A 19,099-nucleotide genomic window follows, 5' to 3' on the forward strand; every position below is an offset into this window, starting at 1 on the left:
CTGGATGAAACTTTGTTTTTTAGTGAATTACCTTTGTCCTGGCGAATCTACGCCTGGCGAAATGTTGTGCTGTGAGCGAAGCCGTCCCTGGAGAATTTTCGGAGGTTAGTAAATTTGCCCCACTGTGTATAGAGGGGGAATGTGTTCTGCATTCTACAAATATGTGCCTAAACAACACGGTCCCCCCAAGGGCCGGAGTTATTATGTTTTTTCCATGAAAATTTGAGTCTTCGAGTTGTATTTTATGGTCAAAACTCAAAAACATTTTTGGGTTAAAAAAAAAATCGAATTTTCGGGATTTATTATATCTCCACCTGGAAAAAGCTTGACTCGAAGGTTCTGTAGAAGTAACTGGCAGAGGTGCCTGGGACCATTTGAAGAGGTTAACAGGTTGCTTGATTTTGGAGGGTTTTTTTGGCTGAAAACTCAAATTGTGAACTCGATTCAAGTTTTTTTCCACCGGAAACTCAATCAATTAGAGATACCATTCGCGTTTCGATGTCATTTGAGTTCATGCGAGGTAAAAAAAAACTCTTTGATAAATCAGCCCCCAAATGTTAAAAAGTCATAAATTGCTGATAATTCTTCTGGTCATTGTGACAAGTAATTGGCACTTTGCAGTAAATCTTAAAGGTAGGCTGTTCAGTTTCTTCAGAAGTCAAAGTTCATCCCTTCCATTTGTGTTTTTTGGCATCTCACCCTGTGTCTTTTGATAGATCCCTGTAGAATCCTGTAGAAGTCCTGCATCCTTTGCATGCTGCCTTAGCTGCTCTGTACCCACAAGTCCCTGGTTCTGGAGATACCCCTGCTGACAAAAGATTGGCACTTTTTGTTGTGTCAACGTAAAGAGGAAGCAGGATTCTACAAGAAACAAAGGCCAAGTTAGTCGTGTACAAATAACTTTTGTACATAATTATTTTCCTGTTTTTTTACCGGACTTTAATAATGATGGTTCCCAACATTTAAGAGTACATTACATACATATTAATATACGTAGTTATTTAAGTTAAAAAAAGATTCACGTCCATCATGTTTAACCTTGTTGTCTAAATGAAAACGGCATAACTCCTAGTTGAACCAGAGGAAGTTGAAAAACTCCATCGGAAGCCTCTCCAATTGTAATCATACTGGATAAAGATTTCCATACTTATACAACCCTCTGTGTTGGTGTCATAAAAAAATAACAAGTAGAAAGACCCATCTGTCACCAATGCCAAGTTTCATACTACAGATGACAAAAAAAAAGTCTTTTCTTTTTACACCTACAGCCAAATAGCAAATCTTTACATTTCTATTGCTTTAGAGTGTTATCATAAGGGAGACATAACTTCTATACAAGACAATTGCACACACAGGGGCTCATTTATCAACACTGGGCAAATATGCCCATGGGCAGTTACTTATAGCAACCAATCGGTGATTAGCTTTTTAAAGCCAGCTGCAAGTAGAACAATGAGTGCAGCAATTTTATTGGTTGGCCTGGGTTACTGCCCATGGGCAAATTCGCCCAGTGTTGATAAATGACCCCCACAGTGCCTAGAGGTTCCTGGACATTACGTGCACTAGAATTGCATGTAGCTGGGCTGGGGCATTTTACCGGGCTCTTCTCTTTAAATCTAGAAGATACACATAAAGAATTCTTGGTGTATTGCAATATGACAATTGTGCCTTTATTTTGGGGATGCACCAAATCCACTCTTTTGGATTTTGTCGAACCCCCGAATCCTTCTCAAAAGATTTGGTTGAATACAGAACCAAATCCTAATTTGCATATAAAAATTAGTGGTGGGAAGGGGAAAACATTTTTTACTTCCTTGTTTTGTGACAAAAAGTCAACACGATTTCCCTTTGCATCCCTAATTTGCATATGTAAATTAGGATCCGGTTCGGCAGGGCAGAAGTAAAAGTCCTGCGAAAAAAGGCTGAATCCTGGATTCGGTGCATCCCTACTTTATTTCCGTACTGTGCCTGCTGAAATAATGCCCCCATAGAATTGCAGGTGGTCATTAATAAAAAAATTATTTGTGAGATACATGCCAGTTAGAAAACGTATGTTATCTCCAGTGCACTTATCTAGTCATTTTTATTTCCATTCTTCTTGCTCAACCAGGGGTACCTGCATAGAATGCCCTGAGGTCAGTAAGAAGGGAATTTTCCAGAAAGCGGCGGAGTGGCAGAACATGGGCATTTGGTCCGGTCCAGTCTGTAAGGAAATCTTCTACAACATGATGTAACCGCACAGGCCGTGGTAGAGGCCAGTCCTCTGGGCGGAGTTTCATTTCTTGCTCTTTAGTTGGGTGAGAGAAAACAAAACAGAAAGGATTAGGTGCTAGACTGTCTAGTCTAACAGTAGTTTAGGATAGCTCATAAATTTCATATCATAAGTCAAATAAAATACTATAATAGTCACAATATTATTACCCAACTATATTATTCCAAGAGTAACCAAAACAACTATTCATCTCCAATCTTATTCCACCTTAAATTCAGGCTGACCTCAACACCACCTTCCAGTGATTTGGGCCACCCACAGGGGGAAGCCTTACATTTAGGGAAACCCTGTGAGAGCAAATGTTTGATAACAAGTCATCTACCTTAATATAAGGGAAAATAATTCATAAAACTAGTTTGTTCTTTTTAATGCAAATCCTTTGATTTATATATACTCCACAATGTGAGCATTAAACATCACACTAAGAGGGATCTAAAGTCTACATGTTATTTTTAATTTAATTGGGTAATTTGTTGGATTAAATTTAGAGTGGCATCAAGTTGGATAATCTCAGAATTATTATGGTGGCCTTCCCTTTAGTACAAAGATGCTGGAAGTCTTGGTGGTATGGATGCGCCGAACCCAGGATTCGTTCGGGATTAGGCCAGGATTCTGCCATTTTCAGCAGGATTCAGATTCGAATCCTTCTGCCCGGCCAAATCAAATCCAAATATACATATGCAAATTAGGGGTGGGAAGGGAAATCACATGAGTTTTTGTCACAAAACAAGGAAGTAAAAAATGTTTCCCCTTCCCGCCCCTAATTTGCATATGCAAATTAGGAGTTGGTTCGAAATTCAGCCTAATCTTTCGCAAAGGATTCAGGGGTTTGGTTGTATCCAAAATAGTGGATTTGATGCATCTCTATCGGATGGTTGTGAGAAAATGTAACTGTGTCCACTACCTGTTGGTAGTTTGTCGTAGTAATACACCACGGGATGCAGGAAGTTGGAGCGCCAGGCTTCTCTTGCTTCTCCAATTGCACGGTTATAGTGGAAGACATCTTTATCTGGGCCAGAAAAGTTCTTTCCATATTCCATTATCAGAACAAACAGCCCTGTGTTCTGAAACTTTCTTCCTGTGCTCTCCTCTAACGTGGGGAGTATTCCTGCAGGCACTTCCTCCAAATACTCAAAGTCTTTTGAGTCCCTGAAATAAAAGGTATATTTTTAGTTGAAAAAAACTAAACTAAAATCAACAATTTGGAGCAAAACATTTTAAGGTATAACTTTAACTTATGACCTGTTTTCAGTGGGAATATGTTAACCAAGATGTACTTGTAAATAATAGATCTGGCTGCAGCAGTTATAACCTACAAATACTGTCCTGTGCAAAAAGCTATGTAATAAGCAAATGTAATAAACTAATAATGCTTAATTATTATATACAGTGCAATTTTGAACTTCAATAGTAGTTTTGAGTTCATAGTGAAACAGAGACTTAAAGGAACAGTTCAGTATAAAAATAAAAACTGGCTAAATAGATAGGCTGTGCAAAATAGAAAATGTTTCTAATATAGTTTGTTAACCAAAAATGTAATGTATATAGGCTGGATTAACTGGATGTCTTACATAACAGAACACAACTTCCTGCTTTTCAGCTCTTTAACTCTGAGTTAGTCAGTGAGTTGAAGGGGAGCCACATGGGCCATAACTGTTCAGTGAGTTTGCAATTGATCATCAGCATTCAACTCAGATTCGCTGATTGGTTACTGCCTGGTAACCAATCAGTGGAAACCAAGAGAACTGAAAAGCAGGAAGTAGTGTTCTGGCTATTACGTTAGACATCCAGTCACTCCAGCCTTTATACATTACATTTTTGGCTAACTAACTCTATTAGAAACATTTTTTATTTTGCACAGCCTTCTTGCACATCTGTTTACCCAGTTTTTATTTTTACACTGAACTATTCCTTTAACAGCACAGCAGAAGAACTTAGTGATCATTGTATACAGGGATAAAAAAAAAATGGTGACGCCATAGCCATAGTAGCAGACTATGTTCTTCTTATCCTTTACATTTAAAATAATCTATGTTTTCTTTATTTTTCTTCTTTATAATATACTAACTGGTAGTTGGTTTTACTTACTACTACCCCCTCCTTCCATAACTGGAAGAAAAAAATGGGATCAAGTGTAAAATGAAAGCCATGGTCATTGAGCTCTTTGAAAACAGATGTATATTGCCCTTTTAAATGAGGGCATGTCTTACTCCCCAAGTAGAACCACATCAGCCAGGACTCCAAACATCTGGTAGAGACCTGATGCTTCATTCATACGTTTCAGAAGGACATTGAGCAGCTGGGAGATAGGGTGACGGGATGCTTTCCAAGGAATGTTGTGGTAACGCTGCTCCATGAGGCGATGGACTGATCGAGCTAAAAAAAAAAAAAAAAAAAAAAAGACAGTCACTGTGTGACTTAGATGAAACTTTTCATGAAAGAAAGAGAGGGAAAGAAAGTGCTGCCTGTAATAGCATGTTTAAGTGGATATTAATAATTATCAAATGGACTGAATACATAACATTTAATTCAAAGTTTCAATTCAATTTCAAAAGTTTTAACATTTTCATTGAATGATTTAAAAATAATATTAGAAGGAATGTATGTATGTGCAATTTGTTTTAAGAACACCATCAGTGTTGGACAGGCCCACTGGAATTCCAGGTTAAATCCTGATGGGGCCTTGGCCCCTACAAAGGTTTCACTTAGACTTTTAAAGGGGTTGTTCACCTTTAAATTAACTTTTGGTGTGATATAGAGAGTGATATTCTGAGACAAATTGCAGTTGGTTTTCATGTTTCATTTTTGGGGTTTTGGGTTATTTAACTTTTTATTCAACAGCTCTCTAGTTTGCAATTTCAGCAATCTGGCTGCTAAACTCAAAATGACCCTAGCAACAACCGGAGTGCTGGCTCTATTGAAAATATTTTTGCCAACAGGTGCCCTTAAAAATTTGTATTCTATAAGATGTAGAAGAAAGAAGAGAGCCAGTAACTCACCAGTATAACGGAAGCCGTGGATGAACCCACCAGCAGATTTACGGAAATCAATGCTATGACTGGCAGTGCCAACCACAAACAGCCCCGGGGTATACCTTGCTTCATAGTTGGCCTTTAACAAAGGATATTTATACTTTTGCCCAGGTGCTGCCTTTAACTTGACAGAACTGAAAACAAGTGAAAAAATGACAAATTTATCAAGCCGAGATCACAGATTTTCACAAAGATTAATTTAGTGGAGATTTTTGTGCCTTGTGTACTATGCATTTTCTATGGCAAAATTGAGTCATACTTAAAGAGTATATCTACCCAAAATGTGTTTTGTATACATTATACACAATATAACATTCATTAAAAATGTAGATTGTAAAGTTATTTGACAATGCGATTGCAACTGGAGGTAGTATTTGTTTGTCCCTTTCTTTTCTTGGTTCTGACTTTTAAAACCATGTAGTAGGTCAGTTCTCCCCCAGGTCTATAAATTAGCTGGCTGCTGCCATGTTGTTTTACCCAATTTTCTACAGTCCATGACTATGTAGCAGAGCGGATACCAGCAAGTAGATAGAGATAGATTTTGTATTATGTGGAATAAAACAACTGTAGAAAAAAACAAGAATTGGGGTACTGAAGGAGTGATTTGTGTATATCAATTGTATGTGTATATATGATCTTAAAGGAGATCTCCAGCCAAAACCGGTTTTCTGAATAATAAAATAAATGCAATTCCAATATACATAATTAAAGACAATCAAAGCAATTGCAACTGAAAACCAATGCAGAGCAACAGTACGTTATATTTAAATTACTTTACAGCTGTTGGAGATCTAGCTGGAATCAAATTCTTTTGATTAATTGTCTTGATTAAAGAAACCTTTCCCTTACCTGTCAAAAATGGAAAAGTCAAATTTCCACCCCAAACACCGAATCACCCGGTCATATGGATCCCGGGCTGCAAAATTATCCATATAATCCTGTGGCATGCCATGGGAATGAGAGTTAGTTTGATTTTTTGTGCCTATGCTGTTTTTCAGGTAGTGCTTATGAGTCACATACAGCTTTCCATCTCTATCACGGACTAATGCCAAATCCTCCAGATCACCCTCCAGCAGTCCATCCAGTGATTTAAGCTGGTATGTGTCCAGAAGACCGTTGTTAATAGCTCTGTTGTTGGAAAAAAACAAAAATAAAATTGCAATAAATAAGTTTGGGGTTATGATAAGATGTTCTACCTACCACTATCTAGCAGTCCTAGTCCTGGACGCATGCTACATTGAGCCCAGTCTGGTGACGTCTCAATGTAGCATAAGTCCAGAACTGCGTTCCCTGACATTAACAATAGGTGACCGCGATGACGTCACATGCGGAAGTGATTTAAATCATGGATCCACAAAGCGACCGCCACACGCCTTGAGAAAGCTATTATAGCGAAACGCGTTGGCGTTCCGGGTGCTCTTTGATTGTAATCAATTTGGCACTATACCTTCTTTATTTTAACTGAAAAACACTTTGGTCCAGTTATAGATTTACAAACAGGTGGCAATTAGGTGCTGCTTGCTCAGTTCTCTCTTTCTTCTACTCCAATCTATTTTGCATTCTAAGGGGCCATTGGTTTATGTTTTTTTAGGCTTAGTCAGCTCTTCTAAGTTTAGGGTTAGTGTAAAATTCAAGACCACAGTTCTAAGTTTAGGGTTAGTGTAAAATTCAAGACCACAGTCACAGTTACCCTGCCTGCACTACCACTTTATATCAATCAATTATTAATTAATTTATTGGTCACTCAATTTATTTAATGTAATGGTGTCTTACTCTACTTAACGTATGCAATGATTTGGGAACTGTAATTAATTTATGAATTATGTGCAGCGCTTTAGAATTCATATCACTTTATTAATTAATTTATGAAATACAATTGATTGGATTTTTAATTAATTGTGTTTTTATGGTTATAAATAATTTATTCTAAGCAATTAATCTGAGCCGTATCGTCTTTATTGGGTTGTTGAACTCTAAGCACTTGCACTTTATATATTTGATTGAGGGTTTAGTTGGTGATAAGTGGAGATTGTTGATTCCTCAACTATAGGTTATTATAGACTGATTATAATTTGGAAAAACAGGGTACTTTCTTTACCTTCTTACCGAGAAGTATAGTTTGTTGATATGTTTGTGTGCACAGTGAATCGTACAATCCCAGGGGGCGGCCCTTATTTTTTAAAATAGCAAATTTCTATTTATGATTACCCAATGGCACATACTATTAGAAAATTATATTATTATGAAAATGGTTTATTTACATGAAGCAGGGTTTTACATATGAGCCGTTTTATGCAATATCTTTTTACAGAGACCTACATTGTTTGGGAGGTATAGTTTTCCTTTAACAAGGGCTGTATTAGCGGCCACTGCTGCCCTAGGCACCGCTGGCTGGCCACCCCCTTTCTTTCTAGATCAGTGCATAGCAGAGCTGTGGAGTCATGGGGTAGATTTACTAAAGGTCGAAGTGGCCGTGGCTAGCAAAAATTTGCCAGAATTCTCATCCGCAGGGTCATTGCCAATTTACGAACAGGCGTAGATGACAATTCGCTAGCGAAAGAGACCGTCGCTAGCCCAGTTTCGACATTTCCACTCAGATGAACAATCGTTACTTCACAAATTCATTAAAGTGCTAATTTTACAGAACGTTACCCCTTTCACCTAAAACCTAGTGAACTGAGAAGATGAAGCTACATCCTCCTTACTGTTATGTCAGTGACATCATATGCTGTCTACCGGAAAGTCATAAAAGTTCTATAAAAAAAAAAGCTGGAGTTTTTTCATATTTTAAAGCAGTATTGCCTTCAAAAGTTCTGACTACATTTTTTTCCCAAACATTTGAGAGGCATGCCACATTTGTTTTAGGGTGAGCTCATGTCTAGGGCATTAGATAACCTCCATTGCCTTTATTTAGCTTCCAGTCCAGGGAGTTTACAGACGACATCTTCTTCCACGCAATCTTCTTCCTGCTTTGAACGGCGTTTTGGCGCATGCGCAGTAGGAGCATTTCGCCGGTACGCATCTACTTCGCATGCGCCAAAAGTCACAAAGTACTTTTGGCACATGCGCAGTAGATCGTACCAGCGAAATGCTCCTACTGCACATGCGTCGTTCAAAGCAGGAAGAAGATGTCGTCTGTGAACTCCCTGAACTGGACCTGCGCAGAAGGGTAAGTAACAAGTTAGGGGCATTTGCCCAGCGGGACGGGTAGGCCTGGGGGAGGAGGGAGGGTGGGCAACACACGGGAGGGGGGGGAGGGTTTTTGCACCGACTAGGTTTCCTTCTCCTTTAAGGACTGGAGTCCAAAACTGCACTGCATACTCCAGATGAGGCCTTACCAGGGACCTATAAAAAGGCGTAATTATGTTTTCATCCCTTGAGTTATTTTTTTATGCAAGACAGAACTTTATTTGCTTTAGTGGCCATAGAATGACACGTTGAACCTCATTTTCCAGTTTGCTCCCCAGTTTCCCAACTTAGACAAATCACTCTTCAAAGTGGCAGCATCCTGCATGGAACCTATAGTTCTGCACAATTTAGTATCATCTGCAAAAATAGAAACAGTACTTTCAATGCCCACTTGTCATTAATAAACAAGCTGAAAAGCAAAGGACCTAGTACAGAGCCCTGCGGTACTCCACTAACAACTCTGGTCCAATTAGAAAATGTTCCATTTACCACCACTCTTTGTAGTCTATCTTTTAGCCAGTTCTCTATCCAGGTACAAATACTATGTTCCAGGCCAACATTCCTTAATTTAACCAGTAACCTTCTGTGTGGCACAGTATCGAATGTTTTAACAAAGTCTAGGTAAATCACATCCACTGCCATCCCAGAATCAAGGTCCCTGCCCACCTTCTCATAAAAAGAAATTAAGTTAGTCTGGCAAGATCTATTATGCATAAAACCATGCTGGCACAGACTCAGTGTAATGATTTGTTGTGAAGTCCAGTATCTTATCCTTTATTAACCCTTCAAACTGTTTTCCTACCACTGATGTCAGACTAACTGGCCTATAGTTTTGAGGCTGAGAACGGGATCCCTTTTTAAATAGCGGCACCACATTAGCAATTCGCCAGTCTCTCTGCACCATGCCAGACCTCAATAAATCCTGAAAAATTTCGGGAATTTGCCCCATGGAGTTAGAAGCAATTTTGGCTATCTTGAGTCAGAGTTTCCAAAATGTACTTTAAATACGAATGATTAAAATAATCAGATTTAAGAGCTTCTATGAAGGAGGATATGGCAGAAGTTATTCTGTTTCTAAGAACATTACTTTAGTTAGATTTGGATTGCATTTAGCAGCTATTCTACAGCTATATGCCAGGTTCAATTAATATATAAGTTGTTTTCGGTTTTCCAGTTTTTTTTGGCTTTTGTAGTCTAACTTTGATTTTGTTTTAGAATTAACAAAGGATATGGTTTATATTTTTGAGGTTTGGTAGTGATAAACTGTCAGAGTCTGAGGTACCATAAACTGAGGATTCAGGGCCAAGGATTTATGTCCTGACTCCACAGCCCTGGTTCACACACCAACTTGAAGCAAGGGGACCCTCCCTTCCACTCAGCTCAGATGCCACATTCAGAGGCAAGTATTTGGTGGCAGGATGATGGGAATGGGCAACTTATATGGTAAATATGGCCCTGTTCTTAACACCCAGAGGCAGTTGTATTCTGAGAGTGGTAGAGCCACAAGTTCTCCAGTCCTGTTGTTTATTTATATAGTATAATATACTTTTAACTTATATGTATAGGTTTACTTGCAACATAGCTAATGTGTAAAGTCAGTAACATTTTACATAAAGCCATGAATGTGTTCAATTTACATTAGCATCACTTCATAAGGAAATGCTCTGTCGCATGTATTCACTAAAATGTTATAAAATATATCACCAAATAGGTAACTAAAACAGACTTTTTACTGTGCTTAACCAAGTCAATGGTAATTGTTTTCTCAATGTAAATGTAAGAATTGTGTTTAAAGTTTAATTTCCACTTTTTCATGTCCTCCAGGAGCAGTTTACTCAGTTCAAGTGGCCCATTGGGGACCAGGGCTCGCCATATAAACATACAAAAACATTGCTGTATCTGGCATTTAGGGGCAGATTTATCAAAATGTGAGGTTAGAGCTTAATAAATAAAAACTCACCCACCTTCTATTCATTCCTATGGGATTTTTAGAATTGTATTTATCAATGGGTGGACGTTAGAACTCACCATATGATAAATACATATAAATACTGTTTTATATCCAATAGGAATGAATAGAACGTGGGTGAGTTTTTATTTATTAAGCTCTAATCTGCCCCATAGTCATAGTTTCATTAAGATATAGGATATTACCTAAGTATTCGCCCAAAATCTTGCTGTAACTGACCTTCCATGATTTCTAAGGAGTATCTAGAACAGAAAATAACCACTACTCTGAACTGTTAAACATTGTTACTTATTTGATACACTTCTTAAAGGACGAGAAAACCCCGATTCATTGGGGGTTGTCAACATTTTAGATACACCCATTGTATCCAATCACAGGTTTTTTTTCTCCAGGCTTCTGCTCCTTTTAGTACAAAAACGCAGTGCCTGAGGAGAAAATTAAAACAAAGCCATGCCAACATTTTATCTTATTCCGAGGCATCCGTGGCTTGGGGTGGAAAATGTGCATTGCAGTAAAATGTTCTGATTTGTCAGCGAGCAATAGGAATGCTCAGGAAAGGTAAGTAAATTGGCTGTGCAGTGCTCTGTTAATGTTTTCACTGAGCCAGTGCAGGTACTTCCCAGAATGTAGCAACTGGTTGTAGGTAAAACTGGTAGAACATTATCATGATTTTATACAGTTTTATACTTTCATTAATCTTAGCTGCAAAAACATTTTCACTGGCAGGTAGAATCACTAGCTTTGCTGCCCTTACCTAAGATCTCCCACATAATGGGTGGCCCAGGAAAGGCGCACCCTGGAACGGCCCAGCATATGTATGAAGTTAGTGTGTCCTAGAATGTTCTCAGCTGTTTCAAAGGCAGCGTTTCCTCGACCCAGGATCAACACACTCTGCCCTGTGAAATTCTGAGGGTCAACAGGTACCATCTCATATCCTTCTACATACTCCGAACCAGGGAAGTCCACTCGGTTTGGTAGAGATAATCCAGAAGCCACTAAAAGAACACTGTAAACAAATCAAATAGTTATATTAAAATAATACAAAAAGATGGAAATCCTATTCATGGGTGGTCTGGGAGGACAGACAGCATAGGATGGGTAACAAACTGCTACTGAAAAATTTAGAATTTAATAAAACAGAAATACTTTCTGGGTAAATGTTCAGAATTCATGATGATATGTGATGCAGGAGGTCCTATGCTTCTCTTCATTGCCCTAAACCTGTCCTTGATCCAGGTAATTACTGGAAGAAAGAAAATAGCAGAATCATACAAAAAATAAGAAAGAGATCTTACTTGCAGCGAAATTCCATCCTCGACTGATCAGTCAGAAAGAAGTAATGACCATTCCATACCGTATCATTAGGTTCTATTCTAACAAGGCTGATATTGACTCCATAGCGCACGTTCATACCAACACTGTAATCCGTCAGGTATTTTACCATATCATCAGCATGAGGGAAAAACTCCTGAGAGTAGTGGCCGAAGCGCAAGTGTCCTTTCTGACTAAGCAGCGAGTTCCAGTCATGTCTGAGGTTGAACTCAGTGTTTCTTCTGCCTGTGAATCTTTTGTTGATACTTATCAGCTTGCGGTGCCTGGGGTACTGAAGGAAAAAGCTCCCGGGTACCTGATTGCGCTCAAGAACAATATAGTCTCTCCCAGAATCCTCCAAGAACCTTGCAATCTGCAGTCCCCCTGGACCAGCACCAAGCACGCAGTAATCGTGGGTAACTAAACTGGATGTCACAAATGGGGACGTCAAAAAGAGCAGTAGTGGTATATGTTGTATCCACAGCATGTCTGCATTCTGAATGATAGAAAAATACACTGAATATGTACTAAACATATAAAACAGGATTCATAAAAAAACAAAATCACTGTGTTCTCTTCCACAGGTGGAATATTTTTAACTATAGATATTCACTATAGGGACTAGATCACCATTGTGAAATTTAACCATAAAAACAGATGAATAAACGTTACACATATGCCACATGCATTAATAAACACATACTAGCTATTGCAGGCATGTACATCCTGGGTGCTGCTGAGCTATTCACAGCATTACCCAATTGTTTACCCAAAACTTTACAGGCCTTTCTTTTATTTAAAGATGGCATTGATTGACATGCAATTCAATTCCAGACCCCACTGTGCTGAATGTGTGAGCTGATATGAGCATTTCTGGGGACACAGTTGGGTGCAATTGATCTAGAGTTAACCAGCATTGGACTGGCCCACTGGGACACCAGCGGGGGAGGAAACATTGCTGACATCAGACAGGGGGGCAAGGGATGATTGATGGTGGTGGGGCCCTGGATGTCAGATACACTATTGGGCCTTTCTGTCTCCAGCCGACACTGAGTTTAACAAGGGGTTATGAACTGATATTGCTGCTTTATTACATTTTCTTGTGGCCCTGCATTCACATTTATTGGTAGTTGTGCTGCATTATTATTTATCATCTGCATTTCTCCTATGCACTTGCAACTAGAACATTGTATGAACCCTCCATAAACTCCTTTGCGAACAAACAATGTACTTCAGAGACTGTGTTAACCTAGATCTTCAGCTTTGTACAGGTATGGGACCTGTTATCCAGAATGTTTCGGACCTGGGGTTTTCCGGATAACAGATCTGTCTGTAATTTGGATCTTCATACCTTATGTCTACAGAAAATCATGTCAACATTAAATAAACCCAATAGGCTGGTGTTGCTTCCAATTAGGATTAATTGTAGATTTGTTTGGATCAAGTACAAGGTACTGTTTTATTATTACAGAGAAAAAGGAAAACATTTTTTAAAATTTGGATAATTTGGATAAAATGGAGTTTATGGGAGACGGCCTTTCTGTAATTCGCCACTTTTTGGATAATGGGTTTCCAGATAACGGATCCCATACCTGTACTTCTATTTTCCTGTGATTTCCTCCTGTGTAGTCCTGGGTAGGGTCACTAACTTTTCTAGAAAAAAAAATACTGGCCTTCCTATATATATTGTTTTTCCCTTATTAATAACTTTGGCATCCAGCATCACTTTTTCGGCCAGGTGGCAACCTTAGTCCTGTGTCGAGATGTTTCCTAGGTCTATAATTTCAGTGATCCCCAACCAGTAGCTCGTGAGCAACATGTTACTCTCCAACCTCTTGGATGTTGCTCCCATTGACCTCAAAGCAGGAGCTTATTTTTGAATTCCAAGCTTGGAGGCAAGTTTTGGTTGTATAAAAACCAGGTGTACTGCCAAACAGAGCCTCAATGTAGGTTGACAATCCACATAGGGGCTACCAAATACCCAATCACAGCCCTTATTTGGCACCCCAAAAACATTTTCCATGCATGTGTTGCTCCCCAACTCCTTTTACTTCTGAATGTTGCTCACGGGTTCAAAAGGTTGGGAATCCCTGGTCTATATCTTTACACTCTCTAACGGTGGGACTGTGGTCTACCACTCAGCTCCACCATCTGGCAGGAATAAGAAGTCCTTTTGGGGTCCAGAATGCTGTAAAAGAGGTGGGGTTTCTGCTAAGATGACAGATAGGTGGATAGAGGGCAGGCTTTGACAAACCAAGTGTATGGCTGAATATGTGGGGGGGGTATGAGGCCCCACAATTGTCATTAGCAACCCTGTTGCTAAACCTGCTGGTTGTAATGGTAACCAACTACCCTGCTAGCAGGTTCAGCATGTGGCAAAATGCACCACAGCTCAAGCACACACTCAGACATACTCACTTCTCCACTACATCAAAGGGCTTAAAGGAACAATTCAGTGCAAAAATAAAAACGGGGTAAATAAATAAATAGGCTGTGCAAAATAAAAAATGTTTCTAATATAGTTAGCCAAAAATGTAATGTATAAAGGCTGGAGTGACTGGATGTCTAACATAATAGCCAGAACACTACTTCCTGCTTTGTAGCTCTATAACTCAGTTAGTCAGCGACTTGTCGGGGGGCAACATGGGACATAACTGTTCAGTGAGTTTGCAATTGATCCTTTGCATTTAGCTCAGATTCAAAAGCAACAGTTATGACCCATGTGCCCCCCTCAAGTCACTGATTGGTTATTGCCTGGTAACCAATCAGTGGAAACTAAGAGAGCTGCAAAGCAGGAAGTAGTGTTCTGCCTATTATATTAGCCATCCAGTCACTCCAGCCTTTATACATCACATTTTTTTTTCTATTTAACTATATTATATATTTTTTTTTTTTTTGCACGGGCTATTTACCCATTTTTTTATATATATATACTAAACAATTTCCTTTAACACCAAACCTGCAAATATTGCAATCACACCACACAAATATTAATTTTTGCAAAGAAAATAAAAAAAAGTATTTCTAAGTAACTTTCCAAGTACTGTCTGGCTGTTCATATTATTTGCACTCCACGTTCTGACGCCTAAAACAATGTAGTAGAAAGCAGCTGTTTAGCAGACAGGGAGAACTGACTTGTGCTTAATTTATTTGAGAAACAGAAGTAAAGATCATAAAATTGATACACAGATACCAGATACTGTTTTCAATACCCTTAGAAGCCTGTAAAGGTGCAGAGAATTACAAATGTATTTGAGTGGAGATACCATTGAAATACCATGTAGATGAACATCATAAACACATGCAAATATACAAATGCAGAACATCTACATAACACAGACTAACTGAACACAGTAATATACATTGGAAGCCACCTACCCTCACGCATATTATATTGAAAGCTTAGGCATCATCAAGTAGAGGTGAGACACTGGCTGATTGTGGGACAGATCCGCGAAACACTGGAGCTGCTACATTCACAGACACCACACCATAGAGTCTGGTCAGGGGACAGACAGGCAGCTGTATACCAGCGAGTAAGGGAGGGGGACAGAGCGGTTGTAGCGTACATGAGAATGGCATGTCTTGCAATGCAGTATTCACTAAATCCCCTCCCAGTCAGCTGCAGAATGGATTGTGTAAGGGGTCAAAATTCAAGCCAAATCCCTGCTGCCTGCTTATCCTTCCATTTTAATTCTACCCTTAAGCAAGTTACTAATACATTTACGGCAGTGAAGAAAATCACAGCTGTACAGAATTCACCTGCATTATTCTGTGTGACAAAGACCTGCAGGCTTTTGTGTCACTGTAAACATTGGGGTGGACTCAGAAAAAGAATTTAGCAGCAGCACACTAATACACTAGCACACCTAGGGACAGAGCACCAGTGATACAGGCCAAGGGGCCTCCATCTTTTTGCACAATGAAAGTGATTTTCAATGGTTTTGAGGTTCAGTAAATGTAATTGCTATTAACAGTATTTCTTTTCCTGAAATAGTTCTGAGTCTTTAAGCAAATGTAGTGATAAGACTTAGAAGATACTGCCGGCTGGCAGCGCAGGCGGACATATCCACGGGAAGCCGTAGGGTTAATATCAATTTGCGGCTTTATTTGAACATACACAGTGGTTAAAATAAGTGGGTGTCCGGTAGATGAACGCGCTTCATGCCCCAAAAACTGGGCACTTCCTCAGAGTGGTAAGACTTGTATGGCAGATTAGTGTCAGGGCACACGCTCAGATTCGGGGAGATTAGTTGCCTGGCGACAAATCTCCTCTTCTTCTGGGGACTAATCTCCCCAAACTGTCTCCTGCCGTCTAAAATGTAAATCGCCGGCAGGATGTCATTCGGAGCGCCTTGTTTTCCGAAGTCGTCTAACGAGGAAACTTCAGGTGACTTCAGAATCCGAAGCGCTCCGAGAGCCATGCCACCGGTGATTTACATTCTAGCTGGCGGGAGGCAGTTCGGGGGAAATTAGTCGCCAGGAAGAAGAGGAGATTTGTCGCCGGGCGACTAAATTCCCCGAATATGAGCATGTACCCTGACCCTAAGAGGGACAAGCTCATTACACAAAACTCATGAAAACTATATAGGTAGCCCACTGCTATATCTGGTGGTGCAGCCAAATGCTGCAAACTAAACTTCATCTGACCTCAGCAATAACATCAGAGCAAAACAACTACAATCCTATGGGAGACTCCTCTCAAGAGGGCCTCATACCATATTTGCTGATAAAAGAACCAAGATTTTTCGCCTTTTTCGTGATATAAACTCTCTCAATGAGAGAATACAGAAATCTGTAAATATGTTTTATTGTAAAATGGGAACCTAATAATACCAGCAAGATAATGATAGAGTAGAGCTTGCCATTTAGAAACTAAAATCTGGCACATTGTTTTCCCCACAGAAACCAACCTTTGCCTGGTTTGCTCACCAAACAATAGCTTATTCATTATAATTTCTGTTCTGTGAGGGTGGGGCCAAATTAGGTGCACAAGGCAAGAAAAAAGAGCCCTTTCATCTATCTGCTGGGGGGGTGGGGAGTAAAGCCCTGCATTTGTCATTCTAAACACAACAGTTGAAATGAAACTTCTAAAGAGAGGTGATGATCATAGAAACAGCATGCACTGGTCTTAAACACAAATATTATATAGTACACAACAAAAATGAGTGGTGCCAAATTGCTGTAAAGCCACAGAATATCAATTTTTTTTAGAGCTGTCTTAAGTGTGTATTCTAATGATCTGCCAATGCAGCCTTCAATTCCATACTCAAGGTCCCTATCACACATGGCATTTCTCTGCCACCAGTGAACATGCTGATTTAGCTAGCTTCTGCCCCTTTATATGCAGTAAATGGCTTTTATGAGATCCATCTGTCATATATATAAAATGTCATATGCACAGTGACAGGTAAATCAAACTCAAGCCAGTTACTGAACATATCGGGCATAACTGGAATATTCACTGACAAAATAAACACTATAGGAGAAATGTTGTGTGTGACAGGCTGGGCTCTTTGTAACCATCAAGACATATACCCTCCTGCAAGTTTCCAAAGGCCTGAAAATATCTTCCTCTCTGCAGTCATTTGAATCTCTACATGTAAATTGTTTTAGAATTCCATCCATATTCTATTCTCATAATCCCATTTCTTGGAAATGTTTCCCCCTTACTTCTGTCTTCATTTACCAATATTTATCTCTCTTCTATCTACAGTTCTGTACCAATTCCCCAATCTCAGTCCTGCATATAACTAAAGATCTGCTTGTTTTGGTCACCTAATGAATGAATCTGTCAGTTTGGCCACTCATGGACTGGGCCAGATTAGACTAATACAATCTTTTGGCCCCTGGACCAAAGATTTTATAACACTGCAGGCCTACAGTGACCCATTAGGAGAGGACCACATCAGTGGATCAGGGTTTCCTTGAAGCGAGAGAAACTTGCCCTAGGCAGCAGCAGCCCGCAACTTAAAATGGGCAGTGTTATTGGGCTCTCTGCACTAGTGATGCGCCTCCCCTCGACCCACTCCAGCATAAAATTACTAAGCGATGTAGGACAGCACCCAATATGCTTCCTCAGGGCAGCACCCACAAACGCCCCTGGCACCAATGCAGTCCTTACCTGAGGGGTCATAGTGAGGGTCCAGTGTATGGGCCAATTAACTGGTGACTTGGTCTGGAGGGTCAGAGTCTGCATCTTTTATCAGTCTGTGTATTTCCACCTTTAGAGATAGGGTTATGTAGTCAGGGCTGCTGCTGGACTAAAACATGGTCCACATAGTCCAAGTCACCCAGTAGCACTGCCCAGGACAATTTTCATATTGGAAATTTCTGTTTTCTAGAAACTGGTGGTATAGATCCTGACTTTCCTATCCCTATAAAGCTATTAGCAATGGCGCTTTAGTATAGACATTTTATGCATATCCCTACTATACCAAGGTCAGTGTACAGTTTAATGCAAGAAAAAGTAACCTACAACACTAGTGTAACTACACCTCACTGAAACCATAGTAAAGCAAATGACACAAAATTCTAAATTTCAGTTGAGCAACAAGTATACCTTGAGTTGCCTTTAAGTTGTCTATACAGTGTTGAGAGTTGCAGTTCAAAAATAGGGGCCTGATTATAGAGGCAGCAGACTACTGGGGCAAGCAGTATAAGGGTCCAGTGGGACATAGACTCATAAGTGTTAACATATGCTTATGAATAATTTTTGTAAAAGTTTAGGGGCCCATAAAGGGATTTCGCTGTGGGGCCCACAATGGCAGTGGCCTATGTATCTCACTCAAGTAAATATAATGTTTATTCATGATTATTTTGCTAGCAATAACAATTCACTTTACAGATGAGTTCATAATATTTCATATGGGATATCAGACCTCTCTGAGAGTCACCTCCCCTGACCCGGAGCAGTTGCACTTTATTGTTTATATTGAATTGCCCTAGTCCTGCTCTTCTCATTGTTGCAGGAAGAGACTTAGGGGGAGGGGTACAAGGGAATAAGAATGAGGAGGAGGGGGTGTTAAGAAAAACTATAACCAATCAAGCTTACCCTCTGCCCTTTGTCAAATTCTTCCCCCACACCCACCCGCTGGCAGAGCAGTGACAAAATCCCAATGTGTCTGAGTTAATAGTAAAAAGTCTGCCTTCTCTGGCTCCAGCTGCTGTTTCGGAATCCTGCTCCCCGAGGGACTTCTTTGTGCTGGACACCATCATGGGACCCATAGAAACACAACAGGTGAGTGATCCACATTTTGTTCATAGAACATTAATTATTAATGGACTATTATTATTTGTGTTTCCATCTCCCACTTTTCAAACTAG

The 19,099-nt window shown here is 39.7% G+C and overlaps 2 protein-coding genes across 4 annotated transcripts in view; one reads left to right on the forward strand and one right to left on the reverse strand.

Moving 5' to 3' along the window:
- The window catches only part of foxred2.L (FAD-dependent oxidoreductase domain containing 2 L homeolog), a 19,478-nt gene continuing 379 nt past the window's right edge, over nucleotides 1-19,099 (reverse strand). Inside the window, exons 1-9 of one of the 2 annotated variants that reach the window (XM_018258758.2) lie at nucleotides 15,152-15,441; nucleotides 11,758-12,269; nucleotides 11,217-11,468; nucleotides 6,154-6,432; nucleotides 5,272-5,438; nucleotides 4,483-4,648; nucleotides 3,177-3,421; nucleotides 2,117-2,287; nucleotides 1-861 (exon numbers count right to left, since the gene is read on the reverse strand). In XM_018258758.2, coding sequence (XP_018114247.1) covers nucleotides 659-861; nucleotides 2,117-2,287; nucleotides 3,177-3,421; nucleotides 4,483-4,648; nucleotides 5,272-5,438; nucleotides 6,154-6,432; nucleotides 11,217-11,468; nucleotides 11,758-12,260 — 1,986 coding nt within the window. In that variant the 5' untranslated portion in view covers nucleotides 12,261-12,269; nucleotides 15,152-15,441 and the 3' untranslated portion in view covers nucleotides 1-658. Of the gene's footprint in view, nucleotides 862-2,116; nucleotides 2,288-3,176; nucleotides 3,422-4,482; nucleotides 4,649-5,271; nucleotides 5,439-6,153; nucleotides 6,433-11,216; nucleotides 11,469-11,757; nucleotides 12,270-15,151; nucleotides 15,442-19,099 lie in introns of those variants that run through there. The other variant, XM_018258757.2, reaches the window with a different exon arrangement.
- Nucleotides 18,819-19,099, forward strand: part of rab11fip4l.L (RAB11 family interacting protein 4 (class II) like L homeolog) — a 17,561-nt gene continuing 17,280 nt past the window's right edge. Inside the window, exon 1 of one of the 2 annotated variants that reach the window (XM_018256951.2) lies at nucleotides 18,819-19,013. In XM_018256951.2, coding sequence (XP_018112440.1) covers nucleotides 18,990-19,013 — 24 coding nt within the window. In that variant the 5' untranslated portion in view covers nucleotides 18,819-18,989. 2 annotated transcript variants of the gene reach the window in all.

This window comes from Xenopus laevis, chromosome 4L, assembly GCF_017654675.1.
Source record: "Xenopus laevis strain J_2021 chromosome 4L, Xenopus_laevis_v10.1, whole genome shotgun sequence".
NCBI lineage: Eukaryota > Metazoa > Chordata > Amphibia > Anura > Pipidae > Xenopus > Xenopus laevis.